We start from the raw sequence: 17,458 nt of genomic DNA, 5'->3' as shown, positions 1-17,458 counted from the left end.
TCCTCAGTGGTAGAGGGTTGGAGTCCCCTTGCTGTCTGACTAACCATGAGAGGTTTTCCTCTCCATGTAACGCTAATGTGAATTAATTCCATCAAAAAGTCCTCCACGAAGGCAAATTTCTTCCAATACTTGATCTAGGAGTTTCCTTGTATTCTGGATTTGGTTTAAAATTAGGAGGCTACAGAGTCGAACATTATGCCTCTATCACACGAGAGAAAAATATGTGCAACTGCAAGTGTAACTGCAAGTGTAAGTGCAACTGTAAGTGAAATTCCTCCGTTCGGAGTTGCCGAAAGGGTTGCTTAATTGCCTGAACGGTTGCATGAAATTGGGTTACCATATTTTGTTAATTATCTTTACTTTTGGCTCATATTTAATTTTATCATATGATTCTATTATATCATAGTTTCTCAACGATGTTCGTAAAGATGCTGTAGAATATTGATTGATTTTGATTTAATTTTTTACATTTGTATTTGTGTTAAGTCTTTTCTTCAGCAGGAAATTAAAATTTTGAAAACTTTATTTCCCCATTAGTGAAGTAGCATAGTATAAAAAGGATTATGATTTCTACCTCATAATATGAGATAATATTAAGATATCATTGAATTTCATGCTGCGTCCCTAAAAAGATAAGGGGGTGAAAGGGGGATGGACTTAAATACTATCTAGAATTTTGACGATTTTTTTACGTTGATTTGAGTGACTAATGTATAAAACATAATGCGTAGCATTTTTAAAAAGTGCTTTTTAAGTGAAGTAGCATAGTATAAAAAGGATTATGATTTCTACCTCATAATATAAAATGATATTAAGATATCAATGAATTTCATGTTGTGTCCCTAAAAGGATAAGGGAGTGAAAGGGGGATGGACTTAAATACTATCTAGAATTTTGACGATTTTTTTACGTTGATTTGAGTGACTAATATATAAAACATAATGCGTAGCATTTTTAAAAGTGCTTTTTAAGTGAAGTAGCATAGTATAAAAAGGATTATGATTTCTACCTCATAATATAAAATGATATTAAGATATCAATGAATTTCATGTTGTGTCTCTAAAAGGATAAGGGGGTGAAAGGGGGATGGACTTAAATACTATCTAGAATTTTGACGATTTTTTTTATCTTGATTTGAGTGACTAAGGTATAAAACATGGTGCGTAGCGTTTTTAAAAAGTGCTTAAAGGTGCTTATTTTTGATTTTCATTTTTTAAAGGCCCTTAAAGGTGCTTTTCTTAATAAGTGTTTTTAAAAAGTGCCTTATTTTCCTTTTCCGAAAAAGAGATTTATGAAAAGGAATGTCGATTTTCGCCACATATTATGTAAAAACGTACTTTTCACATTTTTCTATTTCACGTTTTCAGAATTCATTCGTCCCGCACTGGACTGATCGTTAAGACACGGTTCCCAGCAGATCACCGAAGTCAAGCATCACTGGCTATGGTCAGTGTGCGGGTGGGTGACCACTTGGATCAGTCTGCGTAGGGACCGAGGGTGTGCGGTATGGGTCCTCGTTAAACTGTGCTACCGCAAAGTGCTCAACTTCGCTCGCAGGTCGTCGGGCTACCGAGGCGGGGGTGCCATCCCCTCCGCAGAGGATCAAAATTGTGATGGCATGTCTTCGGATCATCCTCCGGGATGTTTCCCAGACCGTCGCCAATAGCCCATTCTGCAGCTCTAGTGCGACGTAAATTAACAACAACAGCAGAATTCATTCAACCATGATCAATTTCAGCGTACCGTCAGTCCATAGCGTATGAAAACGCCAATCATTTTACAGGTTTGGTGAAATACTTGCGAGTCCGCGTGTGCGTCTAGTGAGCTGGGTTCGGTGAGATTCTTGCTCTCTCATGCTGTATTTCGCAAGATATTCTCAATTTCAGGCTTTATTTTCCACCCTCTGAAATCGAACCGAAAATTCTCTTGATCATTTTTTTAATGGCTAATATAATCAAGAAAACAGTTCTTTGTCAAATTCTAGTTATTTTATCATGATCATGTAAAGTCTGAGAATTATTTTGCATTTTGTCAATTTACCTAGAGCTTTAAAATATTTTTTGAGTGCCTAAAATGTTCTTAGGGTTGCTTATTTTTTGTTGAAAGATTTGGCTCCGCACCCTGTAAAAGCATAGTTTATTTATATATATTTACTATGTAACATGCTAGCTAGGCAAGTGCGGTATCATTATCTATGTAAACACTAAATCGAATGATAATAAAAACAAGCTGTCTGATTTAATAGTTTAACAATTCGAAAATTTATAAAAAGTTTAATGTGTAGAAAGGACAATTTTATGACTTATACAACTATATGCAACTGACATTGCTATCTAATCAAGTAAGGCATTTCTTCAAATTTATTTTTTAAGCTTAATTCAAAAAAATAGTCCTTTGAAATAATTCTGCAGAAGAAATGATGGTTTAATGTATGAAATATAAAATTTTTGAATTACCTTTCACTCATAAAATACTTATAACATCAAAACTATTAGATCTATCAAATCAATTCTATTTTTAAATTGAGTCTAAAAAATACATAATAAATAATGTCAGACTTGTCTATACTACAATGTCTCAGAATTTTATTTTCATCAAATTAATTTACATTACATGGAGGGATCATCAATTTTATTCATTTACACATTGCATATCAGGAATATCACTTTTATGAAAATTATTTTTTCCACTTTCTTAGTAAAATTGCTTTTTAAATATAAGAGGATTTTCAATGTCATACTTACATTTTATTGTTGTAAAATTTAAAACATTCAATATTGGTATAAGATAATTTAATTAAAAATTATAGGATTTATTTTGGGACAAATTTATTGTAATATACAGTATATAAATTGAAATTTATTTATAACTATGAAAAAAAAACAATATTTTATTAAGAACATACTTTTAATGTATCATATTATTTTGTTATAGCCCTTTACGTGTTTTGTTTTGCATTTTAAATAATACAAGAATCAATTTAAAAAATAAAACATTTATTGTCAAGTGAAACATTTAGAACATTATTCATTTTTATTTCTTATTTTTTAATTTCTTCCATAAAAACAGTATTACATCTCTTTCCTTCTTTACCAGATAAACCTTACAGGATTATACGAAATATCTGAAATAAAAGAAAGAAATCACTTTCATGATAAAATTTTACCAACACATTATTAGAATAAGGAAGATTAAATGCCATTAATTTGAAATCATTTAAGTCCTTAGGTATCCCTTTTAAGCTTATTTTAAGTTTGACAGATATTTTGATTATAGTTCTAAGATTATTCTATACACTAATGAAAGATGGCAGGTGTGTTTAGTTTTGTAGTTCTTATGTTTGGATTGAAATTTGTTTCAAGAAAAATAAATTGTATTTATAAACGAAGACTCTTAAAAATGTAAGTATATTGAAAAATTAGTAAGGTACACTTACATACTTACTGTCATTATAGAAAAGCTAAGTATCAAGAGATAAATGTGAAGTATAAATAAAAAGTAAAGTATCATTAGTTAACTTTGAATAATTATAAACAAAATATTATGCAAATCATCATACAAAAAAAAAAATAGAAGGGATGAATGTAGAAACAGACAAGGAGATTGGGAATTTGCATTTTTAATAATTACTTTTTATATATAATATACTACCTTTCTTGTAATACTTTTCAATAACTACTGGAAAATGGGGTAACTTTGAGAAACAATTTAAATATTTACCACACATATTTTCTAACTTGTTTTAAAATGAGATTTTCAAAAATTAAAAGAATTCTTAGGGAAGAATAAAATAATTATTTCACTAATAATTATAAAACTTTCAAATAATCGGACACATGCTTTTACAATCAACAGAAACAATGATTAAAATTTAAAAATAAAGAAATATAATCATTATTATATTTTATGTTATAATACTGAAACAAAGTTTGGCGAGTTGCTTGGCGAATATTTCAAAGTAAAGCTTTTCGCCAGTATAATTCTTTATATATATAAAAATAGAAATTATTTCTATTTAAAGTAATTAAAACTTTGATCGGAACAAATTATAATAAGTTTTAATTTTATTAGCTTAAAATAAATAAATATTTTAAAAGAAAATTTATCGCAAAAATAATGTACTATACTTACCAATACTAAAATCGTGTGCAGGTTCCTGTTATGGTAGTACATCAACTGCATTGAGATGGGCATCTCATAGTGCGAAAGTATTATTAATGCTTTCATTTTAAAGGAAATGTTATTATTAAACTAAAAACTTGTTCCGTCTCATCTATAAAAAAATTTCATCCGATCATCCTCTTCCTAACGTCGCCGCCATTTTTATTTACACTTGTATATGTCATCACATAAAATTGAAACGTCATAAAAAGCAAACGATCTGATTGGTTCATGAAAGAAATTGCCTGAACGGTTGCAGATATTTCGTGCAACCGTAATTTCTATATCACACGAGCGTTTTTTGGAGAAATTTCACTTGCAGTTGCACTTACACTTGCAGTTACACTTGCAGTTGCACATATTTTCTCTCGTGTGATATAGCCATTAGTCACCATAAAACCCAAAATTGGGTCAACTGTTCAATGACGGTTATAAAATTGACCATTAATAAAGAATAAAAGCAATGATGCTGACTCTTTTAAACAATGATGAAACACTTCCAATGGTATTATTTTGCAGACATTAAATAAACACTCCCAAAATGAGTAGCTTATCTGATTGATTCAAAAAATTACCTGTCATTTGTTGAATTGCCAAACAATTGATGCTGGATGTTGAGATGAAATGAATAGCAATGGGTTCATAAATATTCTGTGACAAATCCCACATTTCAATAGACCCATTTTCAAATCCTATAAAAAGAAGAGCTGGCTTTGTAGGGGACCATTCTCCTGAAGTAGCATTACTTAGTCTCTCACACATAAAAATTGGTTTAGTCTAAAATAATACAGTCTTAATGAAAAAATATGATCATTCATAAAAGTATTGATAATAATGTTAGGGTTAGATAATCATTAAAATTTATAATAATTATTGTATAATTTATAACATTAAAAGCGAATTCATAATTACAATATTTGTACTAGTTGAAATTTTTGCTTCAGCACTTATTACATAAATAGCTAAAATGCTAATAAATAGCTAAATATAATAGCATCTTATTTACTTTAAAGTCAGCCCAAAATCACTTTTAAACATATTACAGTCCAAAACATCCCAAACGTATTTTTAATTGATACGGAATAAACATTTTTCACAAGGTTCTGCTAAATATACTTCTTATCAAAAAATTTTCTTTAAAACTGTAAGATTTGTTTAAGATAATAATAAACATATATTTGGTTTCCAAAATTGGAAAATTGATTGTTATAATTCCAAGTATTTTAAAATTACTGCTCCTAAAGTTTAAAGCTGTCTCCTCTAACTAACCAGTTTCGAAAATGCAAATTTGCTGTTCCACATTGTTCCTGGCATACAATCACACCATTTTAATTAATTGACAGCATTATGCTCCTTTTATATTATCTCAGTTTCTGGAAAATATTTCGATTTAATAAAACGCCAGTTTTTTAGATCTGTTAAAGATTAACAATACGGTATTTAGTTTTAAAATCGAAATTTTAGACAAATAATCATTAAAAAGTGTCTTAAATTACAACTTACTTTAATTCCATGCTTCCAAAGAGCAACTGTTTTGCCTCCAGCACTTAAGAAAATATCTTTTATGAAAGGAGAGCTTTTAATTACTGAGACTGAATTACAATGAGGAGACTGATAGTATTCTGGAACCTTAGCTATAAAAGATAAGTTTAATGAAACATTAAAATTCACGAAAAAAATATATTTAGCACTGTTACGCTAAATTAGTGATATTTAAAAAGATTATAATAAAAATAACAATTTGTATAACAACTGACAATATTAATGATTTTATTATTATGATAATACACAAAATATGTAACAATTATTATACTTTACATAAGTAAATCAAATTTTTTATAAATTGGATTAAGAATTTTTAATGAATTGGTAGTTTTAAAAGGTTATCATGATTCTGATAAGAATATTATTATCAAATGTTAGTCGTTTGACTGTATGAACTCTTTAATACTTTTCTCTTTGATTAATTAGAGAAAGAAGATTGTTCGTCTAAATGCAAAGTAGTTCTATAAGAAATATCAAAATAGCACTAATAACAGCATAATTTGGCAATGGTTTATTGTTTAATGTTTAAATGATATTGAATAACTGGAAACATTACCCACATATTTTCCTGCTTCATCTTTGAAAAGTTTAAAAGTACCCGATAATATAGCTCCATCCTATGGAAAGATATGTTATACACAAGAGTAAAAAATATTTCTCTAATTGAAAAATCATGAAATTAGTTAAATACAATATCAACAACTAAATTCTCTAATATGCTACAAAATGATACTACTCCAATGTAACTTGATATAGGATACAAAATGATTAAAATGTAATGATAATAAAACAAATAAATATACCTTTCATAAAAGAAGAATATTTATTTATACTGTCCAACATGTAGAGTTATTTTTGTAAAATTCAAAAGTCACAAGTTTCAAGTACAATGAAAAATTAAAGGTAATAAAGATGGAAACAAAAGCAGTTCTCACGAGAAAAAATAATTTAAATCTAATTTTTTTAAAAGGTATATTTATTTTTCAAGTTTTCTTAAAAATTTCAATTAACATTAAATAAAAAACCTATGCATAATGTAATTTATAGACAACCTTAGACAATATACAATTTTAATTAAGAGCCCACTAATAAAATAAAATTATATAAACATAAAGTAGTTAGTATAGAAACAATTTGCATTAAATGAAATTTTTTAAAAAACAGAAAAAATTACTGCACAGCCTCCGTAGAAATCTGCATATATATCATTGTTTTGTGCCACTGTTTCATGTCCAAGTAAATCTGAATTTTCTTCTTCTTGTATATTTTCTGGAAAAACATGAAGATTAAATACTGGAATATTTTAGCTTAGAAGCATGGGTGCCACTTTAAAAATATTTCAAGGCTGAACTTATTTTTTGACCAATTAACACGATCTAGCGTCGTTTAACAGAATTTTCAGAAATTTATAGCTTACTGACTCCAAAATGTATCCTTCCATAATAATAGCACAGATATTAAATCAATTTGTTTTTTTTTTTCATTTAGTTACTTTTTTTCACAGCAAACAAGATATAAGTTATAGGTAACATTGTAAGATCTTTTTGCCCCAATTACTAGATAATAAATCACAAATTTTTTGTGATACTATTCATATGCCTTTTTTTTTTTTTTTTTTTACTTCATCATTACTTATATCTCCTCCTATTTCCATAAATTTTTTTAAAAAAAAGAATAAACTTGACTTTGTTCAGAAATTCAAAACATTAGGGGTGAATCAAAACTTAAACAAATTTAGATACAATAATAGTACAAATTTTGTTCAAGCAAGCAGGCACTGAAGTTCAATCAATCCCATTCCTTCATTGCAGAGCAACATCATTACGAGATCACTTCGCAATTATTATGAAAAATAACTATGTTTTCATTAAAATATTATATTTTTATAGAATTAAATAGAAAAATAAATAAATAATGCTTGCATAAAATTAACATTTTTAAGGGAAAAAAAGGACATTTTAATGAAAAGAACACATGGAAAAGAGATTAATGGATGAAATTTAGTCTACAAGCTGATTTCAGTACCCAGGAATGAAGAGTGGCACCCATGTATAAGTGAGTAAAACTGCTGTAGCAAACCTTCAAAATCTTTCTCAGTATTCTCTCTTAGAGAAAAGCAAGTCAAAGATTTTTCTTCTTTTCCATCGGGAGACATTAGTTGCATCTAAAAGCAATTTAAAAATACATTATGCATATAATTAGCTAAATATAATAAAACGATTGTCTCAGTTTGAGAAGACACAAGTTGGTTCTTATAAAATACAATAAAGTTGAACTTCAGTAACACAAATTTCCTAAGTGTTTGATGTGTAGTTAATAGAGAAAAACCTCTTATACACATATAAATTTTTTTGGTGACCCTCAATTTCTCATAAAATAATTTTTTAAAAAAAAATGCCATCAAAAATTTGAAATGTTTGCTAATGGCAATTGAAATGGGCTACAGGTGTCATGGAGCATAACTCTCTACCTATGGCAGCACTTCGCATGCTTTCACCATTAGTGTGTGGAGAGTCATAGAGAAGGAAGGACGTTAGTTTCTGTTTTGATTTTCAAATAGATTAAAATCTTTTAAGTTAGGAAATTATATGCAATTGATTACTACATTGAACATATTTCTAAAAGAAAACGTCGTGGAAATTTTTAGAAATATTTGTAATTTGCCAAGTAATTTACTGTTTAATGTCACAGGCTAAATAACAAACTTTAAAGACAAAAAGATATGGGATACTGACAAGAGAAACTAGGGAAGTGTGACTCGTCAATTTTGAAATAAACTAGTGGGATGTATGCCTTATGAGAAATAATTTTAGGGGGAAACATTCGTTTCGGCCCATAGAAGGTTTTGTGAGAGATAAAAAATAATTCAATATATAGAAAAATCGGTATTTTATTACTTTAATGCAGACTATTAGTTATTGTAATTGTCTCATACTCCAATTAATTTTGTGGTACTTTCACGTACTATATAATGCATATTTATTGTCAAAATTGATTTCGAAAATTTTATATATCTGTAGTTTTTCAGAAAAACCTGTTAGGTTAATTTTAAAAAAAAAATTGACATCAAATTTTTTAAATTTTTTTTCCAAAAAACTTTCCAAATGAATTGGAGTATGTAATTGCAAATCAATTAATTAATCAACAATTAATTAATAATTAATTAATAATTTATTAATGATTAATTGATTTTTTGATTAATTTATCAACTAGCAAATTAATTAATTATCCAATTAATTACAAATTAATTGGATTATGAGACAATTACAATAACTAATAGTCTGCATTGAAGTAATAAAATACCGATTTTTCTATACATTGAATTATTTTTTATCTCTCACAGAACCTTCCATGGGCCGAAACGAATGTTGTCCCCTAAAATTATTCCTCATAAGGCATACATCCCACTAGTTTATTTCAAAATTGGTGAGTCACACTTCCCTAGTTTCCCTTGTGAGTGAAGATCAGGTTCAAAACAGTCCGATACATAATTTATAAAGAAATAAAATGTTTGAATAAAAACAATATACATTAACACTAACTTATGTAATTAAAACTAAAAGCAATAAGACTTAATCATTAGTAAGTTAATACATTTAAAGTAGAATTTAAAAAATTGTTTAAAACAGCCAGTTTTGTAATAAATAACCATTTTTTTCAATAGCATTCATAAAATTTTGAAATTAGATGATTAATCATGAATTTAGAATAAAAAATTCGTAAAAGTATTTTAATGCATTACTTGGATGTTGTGGAAGCATTTTACTTATAACACATCAAAGTAAGTAAATTTTTATTTTAAAAAAATAGTGAAGAAAATTGGTAATATACCACAAAAGAAGTTTTTAATTTATAAAATTATCTCATTTTTATTGAATTAACAAATTATCTAATTTAATTTAGCCAGTTCTGACTCTGATTAAATTAGATTAGTAATATTAAAATTAAATAGTCAACTAACTTTTCATGTAAAACTAAAAACTACCTAATCATTTCTATATGATTGACTACAGAAAATACAATATAAAAGAGTTTTATCTATAAAATAATTACTTACAGAATGAAAAGGCTCCCATATCCCATCTAGTAGAGTGTATTTCTTTGGTAGAGAAACATTAGCTTTGTAAGGAAAGCCTAATCTTAAATCCCAAAACTGTATCAAACTAAAATAAAAATGAAATTGTGATAGAGTGGCTGAGATGCATTAGAATCTGAATTGTCTTAGATAATTTGGACTCTACCTACTTTAGATAATAAAAATTTATGGATAATAAAGATTCAACACCATTAATTTTACTTGTTAAAATCTCTTTTAATAAGTGCAATTTTTTATGATATGGGCATGCCATATTGAATCCACACATCTTTAGAGACGAAGTGCAAAAGTAGCATATTTTTAAATTTCACACCATGATGAACTATAATAGATTTGCAAAGTAATAAAATCCTAGGACACTCTGTTTTTGAAATTCCATGTTTGTATCACATATAATAGAAACACACAAATTTTATACATTCTTTCGTTTTTATTTTTTAAAATTTTAAATTTTGTGTCAAAAACTTTTGACTTTGTGGCATTATTGAAATCATATTGAAAACATATTGAAATTATTTACAAAAGTTTCTTAAATCCTGGCAAAAAGTTCAAATAAAATTTTAACTATATGTACCATATAGCTTACCCATTTAGGCTACAAGAAACTATTTGAAAACAAGTATTTGTTGATAACTTTTGAGTAACACCTTTGAATGAAACCTACAGAAAACAAAAGTTTGATTTAAAAAAAACTCAAACTTAAAAGAATAAAAAGCTAAAAGAAACAAATTTTTTCTTGAAGTGTGAAAGACCCACAAAAAATTGGAAGAAATAAGACAGAACAGACAAAACTCCAAATGGACAGAAAGAATTCTTTACATAATTTATGAAATTCATCTAAAATTATTTTTACATCCACAAACAACTTTTTTTATTTAAATTAAATATTTAATTTTAATAGGAAATTTAGCTCTGATGTACCATGTTCATTTCAGTTTTTGACAATTTTCTGTCAGTGATTTGCAAAATATTTTATGTAAATACTAAGATCGTAAAATATTTTGCCTACATTTTATTTCAATAAAAATGATTTTATCTGCATGTTTTAAGTTGATCATTAAATTTACAAATTTTAATTTAAAATCTAAAATATTAGCTGAATATTAATAATTTGAATGCACCTTGTGACAGGCAGTCTAATATTTTATTTGGAATCATTTTTCACATCACTAAAAAAATTTCCATTTTCAGATTAAAAAGCAGTCTTCCACTATGAAAGAAAGCTATTTCTTACTAAAGGTTTTTCCACTATGGAAGAAAATTGACACTCCATTATTCAGTTAATGAAAATTGTTAAATTAAATATTTATGTTAAGTGTGTTAGCATGCTCCAATTTCATTTTTCCTCATATCTCTGACCAAAAACATTAGTAAAAAAATGATGAGAAAATTAAAGGTAGGTTAATTCAAATAATAATGATGATAATAATTATTAAATGTGAGCGACTGTTGACTTGAAGCAGTATATTATAGGGCTTGATATCTTAACTATGTATGTATAAAAATATTTCCCTTAAATGTTATTATTAAATGTATCTGAACTGATTAGATATTGAAAATTAGGAATTGGTCATTTTAAAATGATTAGGCAAAGATCTCTTTTTAAGTTTTTTAAAATTATAAGTTCAAAAAAGTTTTAGATACTCAATAAAATCTCATAGAGTACTAGTAAATATTGTAATTCAGACAAAAAAGTATCAAGTTTAATAAATTGAAAATAAGATAAATTTGTCTATAAATTCTTCTTCTATCAAATATTTTACAAAATTTAAAAAAATATTTTTTTAATGCAACAATTAATTTAGTATTTATAAATTTTTTATGAATTTCCTGACTAATTTAATTCATCATTTCATTTTTTTCTTTTACCACATGCACCTAAATTTTGTTTTATTCACTCGCACACAAGATATCCTAAAAACTTTATAATCAAAACTAGTTGTACCTCAAAATGAGAAGGAATCCATTCAAGATGAGTGATTCCATGCACATGAAGACTATCCAAACTAGAGGCAGCACAACACGGAATAATATCAGAAGATACAAGACTTTCCTTAAAATAAATTTCAAAACTGTAAGTGAAATTCAAATTTTTTTTTTTAAATGTGCATTTTAATGGCACAATCTGCAATTGAAAAGCATTTTTTTATCACATACTCATTAAAGAAAAGGCTATCAAAAATTCCAAAAAGGAAAAAAATTGCTCAGATATAGAAAGTTAATTTTTGTAACAAAAGCTTATTTAAACATTATGTTAGGTAACAAAATAAATTTATACCTAACAAATTGGATTTCTGAATCATGAAAATGATATAATGCTCTTAAAGAAAATACTTAAACAAAGTTTGCATCGAAATTTGAGATTTAAAGTTAATTTACTGCCAATTACTGATATATATTTTTAAGAATAAATCCTTTTTCTTATTTAACCTTTAAAAATTAGAAAGAAAATTAAATAAATTTAATTTAAAGCTTTAAACAGTTATCTTCTTATTATATAAAGCATCAATGATTGTGTACAGTAAATAAAAAATCCCAAGAAACAATACATTGTTAAAAAATGTATATTGCTATTGTTAAAAAACCGCTTATGTATATCGTTTAAAAACCACAAAAATTTCTTTTCCACTTTGGCAACAAAGAAATGAAAACTGAAATATTAAATGGGTGAACTGACATATGCATAAATGCTAAACATCGCTCATAAATATCTTATAGAAAATTAGGTTATTATCACATACACAACAATTATGTACACAGTTATAAATTGTGCAGAAATGAAAGGTTAAAAGTGGATCAGATATTATAACTTAAATGAGGAGAAAAACAAAAATACAATTGAAATTTGCTCAATCAGTAGTAAAAGGATGCAATGAAAAACAACTGTGATGATAACCTGCGGTTGTAAAGTGGCAATGTAGACCTTTTCTAAAGGCGTTGTGGTTTAAAAATTTGGCAGCATTTTGCTCCTTTACAAAATTTGCAATAAATATTTAAATAAAGCTTAAATCCAGCTCACCATCGCACACATATGAACTTAAATAAGGAAACCATATAATACTAGAGCCGAAAGTAAACAAGGTAGAACAAAATTCCTTAATCAAATAGAAAAAACATTTATATTTATCTCTAATTAAGCTGGAAACAAAACATAGATTTTATTTGAACTCATGTAGCCAACAAATTATTATTAAGAGAATACTATTAATATATATATATATAAGAGATTTTGAACCTATGTGACCAACAGATTAAATAATCAAAATATAGAAATGCTCATGAATTACAAAGAGAGACTGCACTGCTTATTTATTAAAAAGAAATATAAACAAAAATATTATATATATAGCAAATCAAACTCATTCCAGTACTGCAGTAAGAACGCACTATAAAATAAAAACCCTCTATTTACGCTTTTACCTCAATTTGCACTTCTGTTTTCATATTTTGTAATCTGGCAATCTCGTTAAGAAAATATTTTAAATCATTCTTGAAACATTTCCTGTTCATGTAAGTTCATTTGAATTCGCTACTTGCTTTATAGATTTCGTTTTATGTTTTATTCTGTTTTTTCTTTATATTTTATTTTCTGTTTTTACACGATAATTTTACTTAATGAGTTCTATTTTATTTGTTGTAAGTTTCTCGTAAAAACTTTTTTGAGTGCTCCTCACACTATTGTATTGATATATTTTGCTTTTGCTATATTGATACAATATTAGAAAGCACTCCTTTTTGCTGATATAATCGTGTGAGCTGATGAAAAGATTATTATCTTGATTTTCCGGATTTTTATTAATTTTCTTCCCCTTTTTCAGAATTTTTTTTCTTCCCGGATTATTTTTATTAGTATTTTTCTCTTCCCTTTTTTCATTGTTCTGTAATTTTTCAATGTTTTCTCAACATTTTGAACTTTTATATATATATATAATGGCAGTATTAAATAAAATTACTTATCTGACACGTGGGCCCCACATCCTTCTCTTTCCTTACAATCTAACTGGCCCCTCTCTTTAAAAATTACCAGATCCTTTTTTTCACTCTCATTGACTGAATGACAAGGATGACAAGTTTTCTTTTCATGATTCTCTTTATTAAACATTTTACGCTCTTATGATTATATATTTTAAATTTAAAAATATAACAAAAGTACTTTTTGATTTATGTCTTGGATTATAATTTCAAAACTTTTTCCAATTTCAAAGTACTTATGCACCATAAAACACATACATCTAACCAGAACAGAAAATGTAAGTCTGAATTAAGAATTGTAATGAGATAATACAATTACAATCACCTTGTAAAATATGTAAATGAATCAAATATTGACAATTTATTTCTATAAGTAATAAAGAATTAAAAGCGACTATTCATGACCATCGAATCATAGTTTTGGATTTCAATCTCGAAAATTACTTCATAAATGCTAACAAGCAATTTGAAATATCTTTATCTCTTAGTTAACTAGTATAACATTTTTTAAACAGCGTATTATTTACATAAAACTCTCACGGAGTGTTTGCAGTATATAAGTAAATTTTCATCTTCCCATACCCTTTGTTTCTCTCCGCCTCTGCCATTAAAAGGAGAATATCTGTTTCATCAAAAAGTTTTTATAAAACAGAAATAGTTTTATCAAAAAGTTTTTATAAAACAGAAATAGTTTTATCAAAAAGTTTTTATAAAACAGAAATAGTTTTATCAAAAAGTTTTTATAAAACAGAAATAGTTTTATCAAAAAGTTTTTATAAAACAGAAATAGTTTTATCTAACTTATCCTCTTGTGAAACTTGGTGGTCCTTTTACAAAGCATTTTACAGCTCTTCTCTGTTTCCTTCAACAATCAAACAGGTTTTACTGTTTTCAGTCCTACTTTGCTAATTAGTTATTCATTACATTTTGAACAATATTTGTTTTTTACGTCCCTTAAATATTAATTCAGGACTCCTAATTTAGATGTATTTTTTACTTCTTTTTTTTAAAAGGATCCTAAAAATAGACATGGGTGGTCATTACACTGCTTAGTTATTTGTAAACAAAAAACTATATAAATATTTAACTTGTAAAAAAAATCAATTTCACTTTCAGATATGTTGTATGATTTAAAAAAAATAAATAAAACATAGAGTATTGCTTTTTAAAATATATTTACATTGTAAAAGTTATCACTGTCTTCTTCTTCCAAGGAACGATCCCCAAGAAGCTTACTTTTAATATCCCACAGTACTAGTTTTCCAGAGATAGTACCCCCAACTATGAGACCTGGTATACAAGGATTGAATTTCACAACTCGAACTTCATCACTGCACCTCAGAATAAACTACAATAAAATGAAGCAAAAATACATTTGAAATTGTTTTTATGAAAGAGATAATAAAAATTCTAATCATAATAGAGAAATAAAATTCCAAAGATAAAAAATTCTTCATTAAAAAAAATCCTTGCTTTATATTTTCGTTCAATAGCGAGCATAATTGAATCAGGAGAGACTAGACTAGAAGAAAAGAAACCCTCTTTCCAACTAGAAGGAACGAAAATGTTGTGGGATTTATTTTTTTCATTTTATGGAATAAGTACAGCTTATCAAATCCCAACACCTCTCGTGGCTTAGACACATAAAAGGGAGAGACAATAATTATGGCTTGAAAAAGATCATCAACTGGACACCTATGGGGAATCAGGCCGACCTTATTGATGACTCGGAAATAACAAAGATCCATAGGTGGGGGGAGAAGTTAAAACTGAGTTTGTAGGGAATATAATTGTGGAACTAGCCAGGGACCACCAAGGGCTGCAGAGCTAGCTATAAAAGAAGAAGATGGAATAAGACCAAATATTTTTATTAAAAGAATGATAAACAGTGATCAATACAAGAAAGTAATGAAAGAAAAAATGAGGTCACAGTTAAACCAGAGGTTTCTCTTCAAAGAAGAAATTTTTCAACATTATTTGGCTTTTTGCTCTGATTCCAAAGAAATGAAGGGATTCTTAAACCTAAACAAAAATTCAATTTTAGACAGACGAGGAAACTCTGTGAGTATCTGTAAACAAAGATATAAGGAAATGAGTTGCAAAATTAAAAATAGTTCTTGAAAATGTCACTTGTTCATTGGTTCAAGTATGGTATGAGGATTAAGAAATTAATGAAATTTGTAAAATGCTGGATCTATGATAAATGAATCTGGTTTCGACTTCATACATATTACAGTATACTCTCGATATCTCAAATCTATGGGGATGCTAAAAACATTTCGGGATAGCGAGTTTTCGAGATAACAAGTTCAGAACTAAATATGTTATAAAAGTAGAAAAATATATTCTAAAATATTACTCTAAGAAGTACAGTCATGAAACATAAGAATAACTACTATTAAATATGCATATAATGATACTTGTCTATAAGTCGAAACACAACAATGATAGTTTTTATTTTTAAAAGTAAGATAAAAATAATTATGCCTTAAATAGAAAAGAATTGGTTTACAATAAACTTCCAAAGAAATTCCATTTCTGTTTCGAACAAAATTTTGACATAACAAAGTTTTGAGAAGAAACTCTTTGACATAGGAATTCAAATTAACATTATGTGGATACATAATGTCAAGGGGAAAAATATTTTTTTGACATAACAAGGTTTTCAAGATATTAAGAGTGAACTGTAAATAAAAATAAAATATCTTAACATATTCTGCAGCTAAAACCGATCTTGCTTTAAACTGTTCTTTGCAAAAATATGTGTTTGATTCAGTTAATATCCTAGCAATTGTAACTTAAATTATTAAAGTAATTAAATTTTCCAAAACAATCATTGCAGAAAAAAAAGGAAGAAATTCATACTTTAGGGCTAAACTGATTTCTAGCACTCCATATGAATAAACACACAGGACTAAGATAATGTCTCAGTAAGTTTGATGCCTGTTCTTCAAATGATGAGGTTGACATATTTGATGCAATAAAGAGATCTAGAAAAATAACTTTTAATCAGATTTGAGTTCATAATATATGCATAGACATATATGTATATATACTTTCCTGAAATATATAAAAAAGGTTAATTATTCAACAAAGTTAATTTAAAACATCGAAAACTATAATATGAACGATGATGGTGCCGTAAATTATATTTTACTCAAAAAATGGAACACTTAATAGGAAAGAATTTCACATAAACTTTATAAGTTGGTTACAATATATATATTTTTTTTTTACATTCATCCATTTTATATTCAGAGTAGGTTATAACTTTCTGCATCATTATTACATGTACATAGTTCTGAATATTTTAAAATAGCCTTGTGAAACAATTTACTTTGTCCGTGTAGTTAGAATGTGAAAATATAGAAAACTTTTGAAACATTTTTTTCTTAAATGTTGCAACATTTTTTTTGAAAAATTTATTATTTTAAAAGCTACATACAAATTATATCAAAAAAAATTTTTTCTTCAAAAAAGTAGTTTGTCCAGAAAAATGAGCTGTCTCCTTTAGAAAATGAGATAAATGAAATTACTTTGCATAAGCAATTGATTTAGAACAAAATATTTACAACTAAAGAACAAATTGAGAAATATTGATTTTTCTAGAATGGTAAAAATTTAAGATAGAAGCACAAAATTTAAAAAATGCGTATTAGCAAAAATGCGCAAGGCATTTTTAGG

At 27.0% G+C, this 17,458-nt stretch overlaps 1 protein-coding gene across 1 annotated transcript in view; it reads right to left on the bottom strand.

Annotated features, from left to right (window-relative positions):
• The window catches only part of LOC107445636 (dynein axonemal intermediate chain 3), a 40,090-nt gene that overhangs the window by 6,069 nt on the left and 16,563 nt on the right, over positions 1 to 17,458 (bottom strand). The window contains exons 7-16 of the mRNA XM_043053943.3: positions 16,640 to 16,764; positions 14,955 to 15,122; positions 11,748 to 11,855; positions 10,389 to 10,462; positions 9,764 to 9,869; positions 7,786 to 7,870; positions 6,881 to 6,975; positions 6,263 to 6,323; positions 5,665 to 5,795; positions 4,737 to 4,938 (exon numbers count right to left, since the gene is read on the bottom strand). Coding sequence (XP_042909877.2) covers positions 4,737 to 4,938; positions 5,665 to 5,795; positions 6,263 to 6,323; positions 6,881 to 6,975; positions 7,786 to 7,870; positions 9,764 to 9,869; positions 10,389 to 10,462; positions 11,748 to 11,855; positions 14,955 to 15,122; positions 16,640 to 16,764 — 1,155 coding nt within the window. The remainder of the gene's footprint in view (positions 1 to 4,736; positions 4,939 to 5,664; positions 5,796 to 6,262; positions 6,324 to 6,880; positions 6,976 to 7,785; positions 7,871 to 9,763; positions 9,870 to 10,388; positions 10,463 to 11,747; positions 11,856 to 14,954; positions 15,123 to 16,639; positions 16,765 to 17,458) is intronic.

This window comes from Parasteatoda tepidariorum, chromosome 2, assembly GCF_982258835.1.
Source record: "Parasteatoda tepidariorum strain Cologne lab strain chromosome 2, Ptep-v5.0, whole genome shotgun sequence".
Taxonomy (NCBI): domain Eukaryota; kingdom Metazoa; phylum Arthropoda; class Arachnida; order Araneae; family Theridiidae; genus Parasteatoda; species Parasteatoda tepidariorum.
The sequence above is the reverse complement of the archived record's forward strand: the minus strand, read 5'-3'. Positions and strand labels throughout refer to the sequence as shown.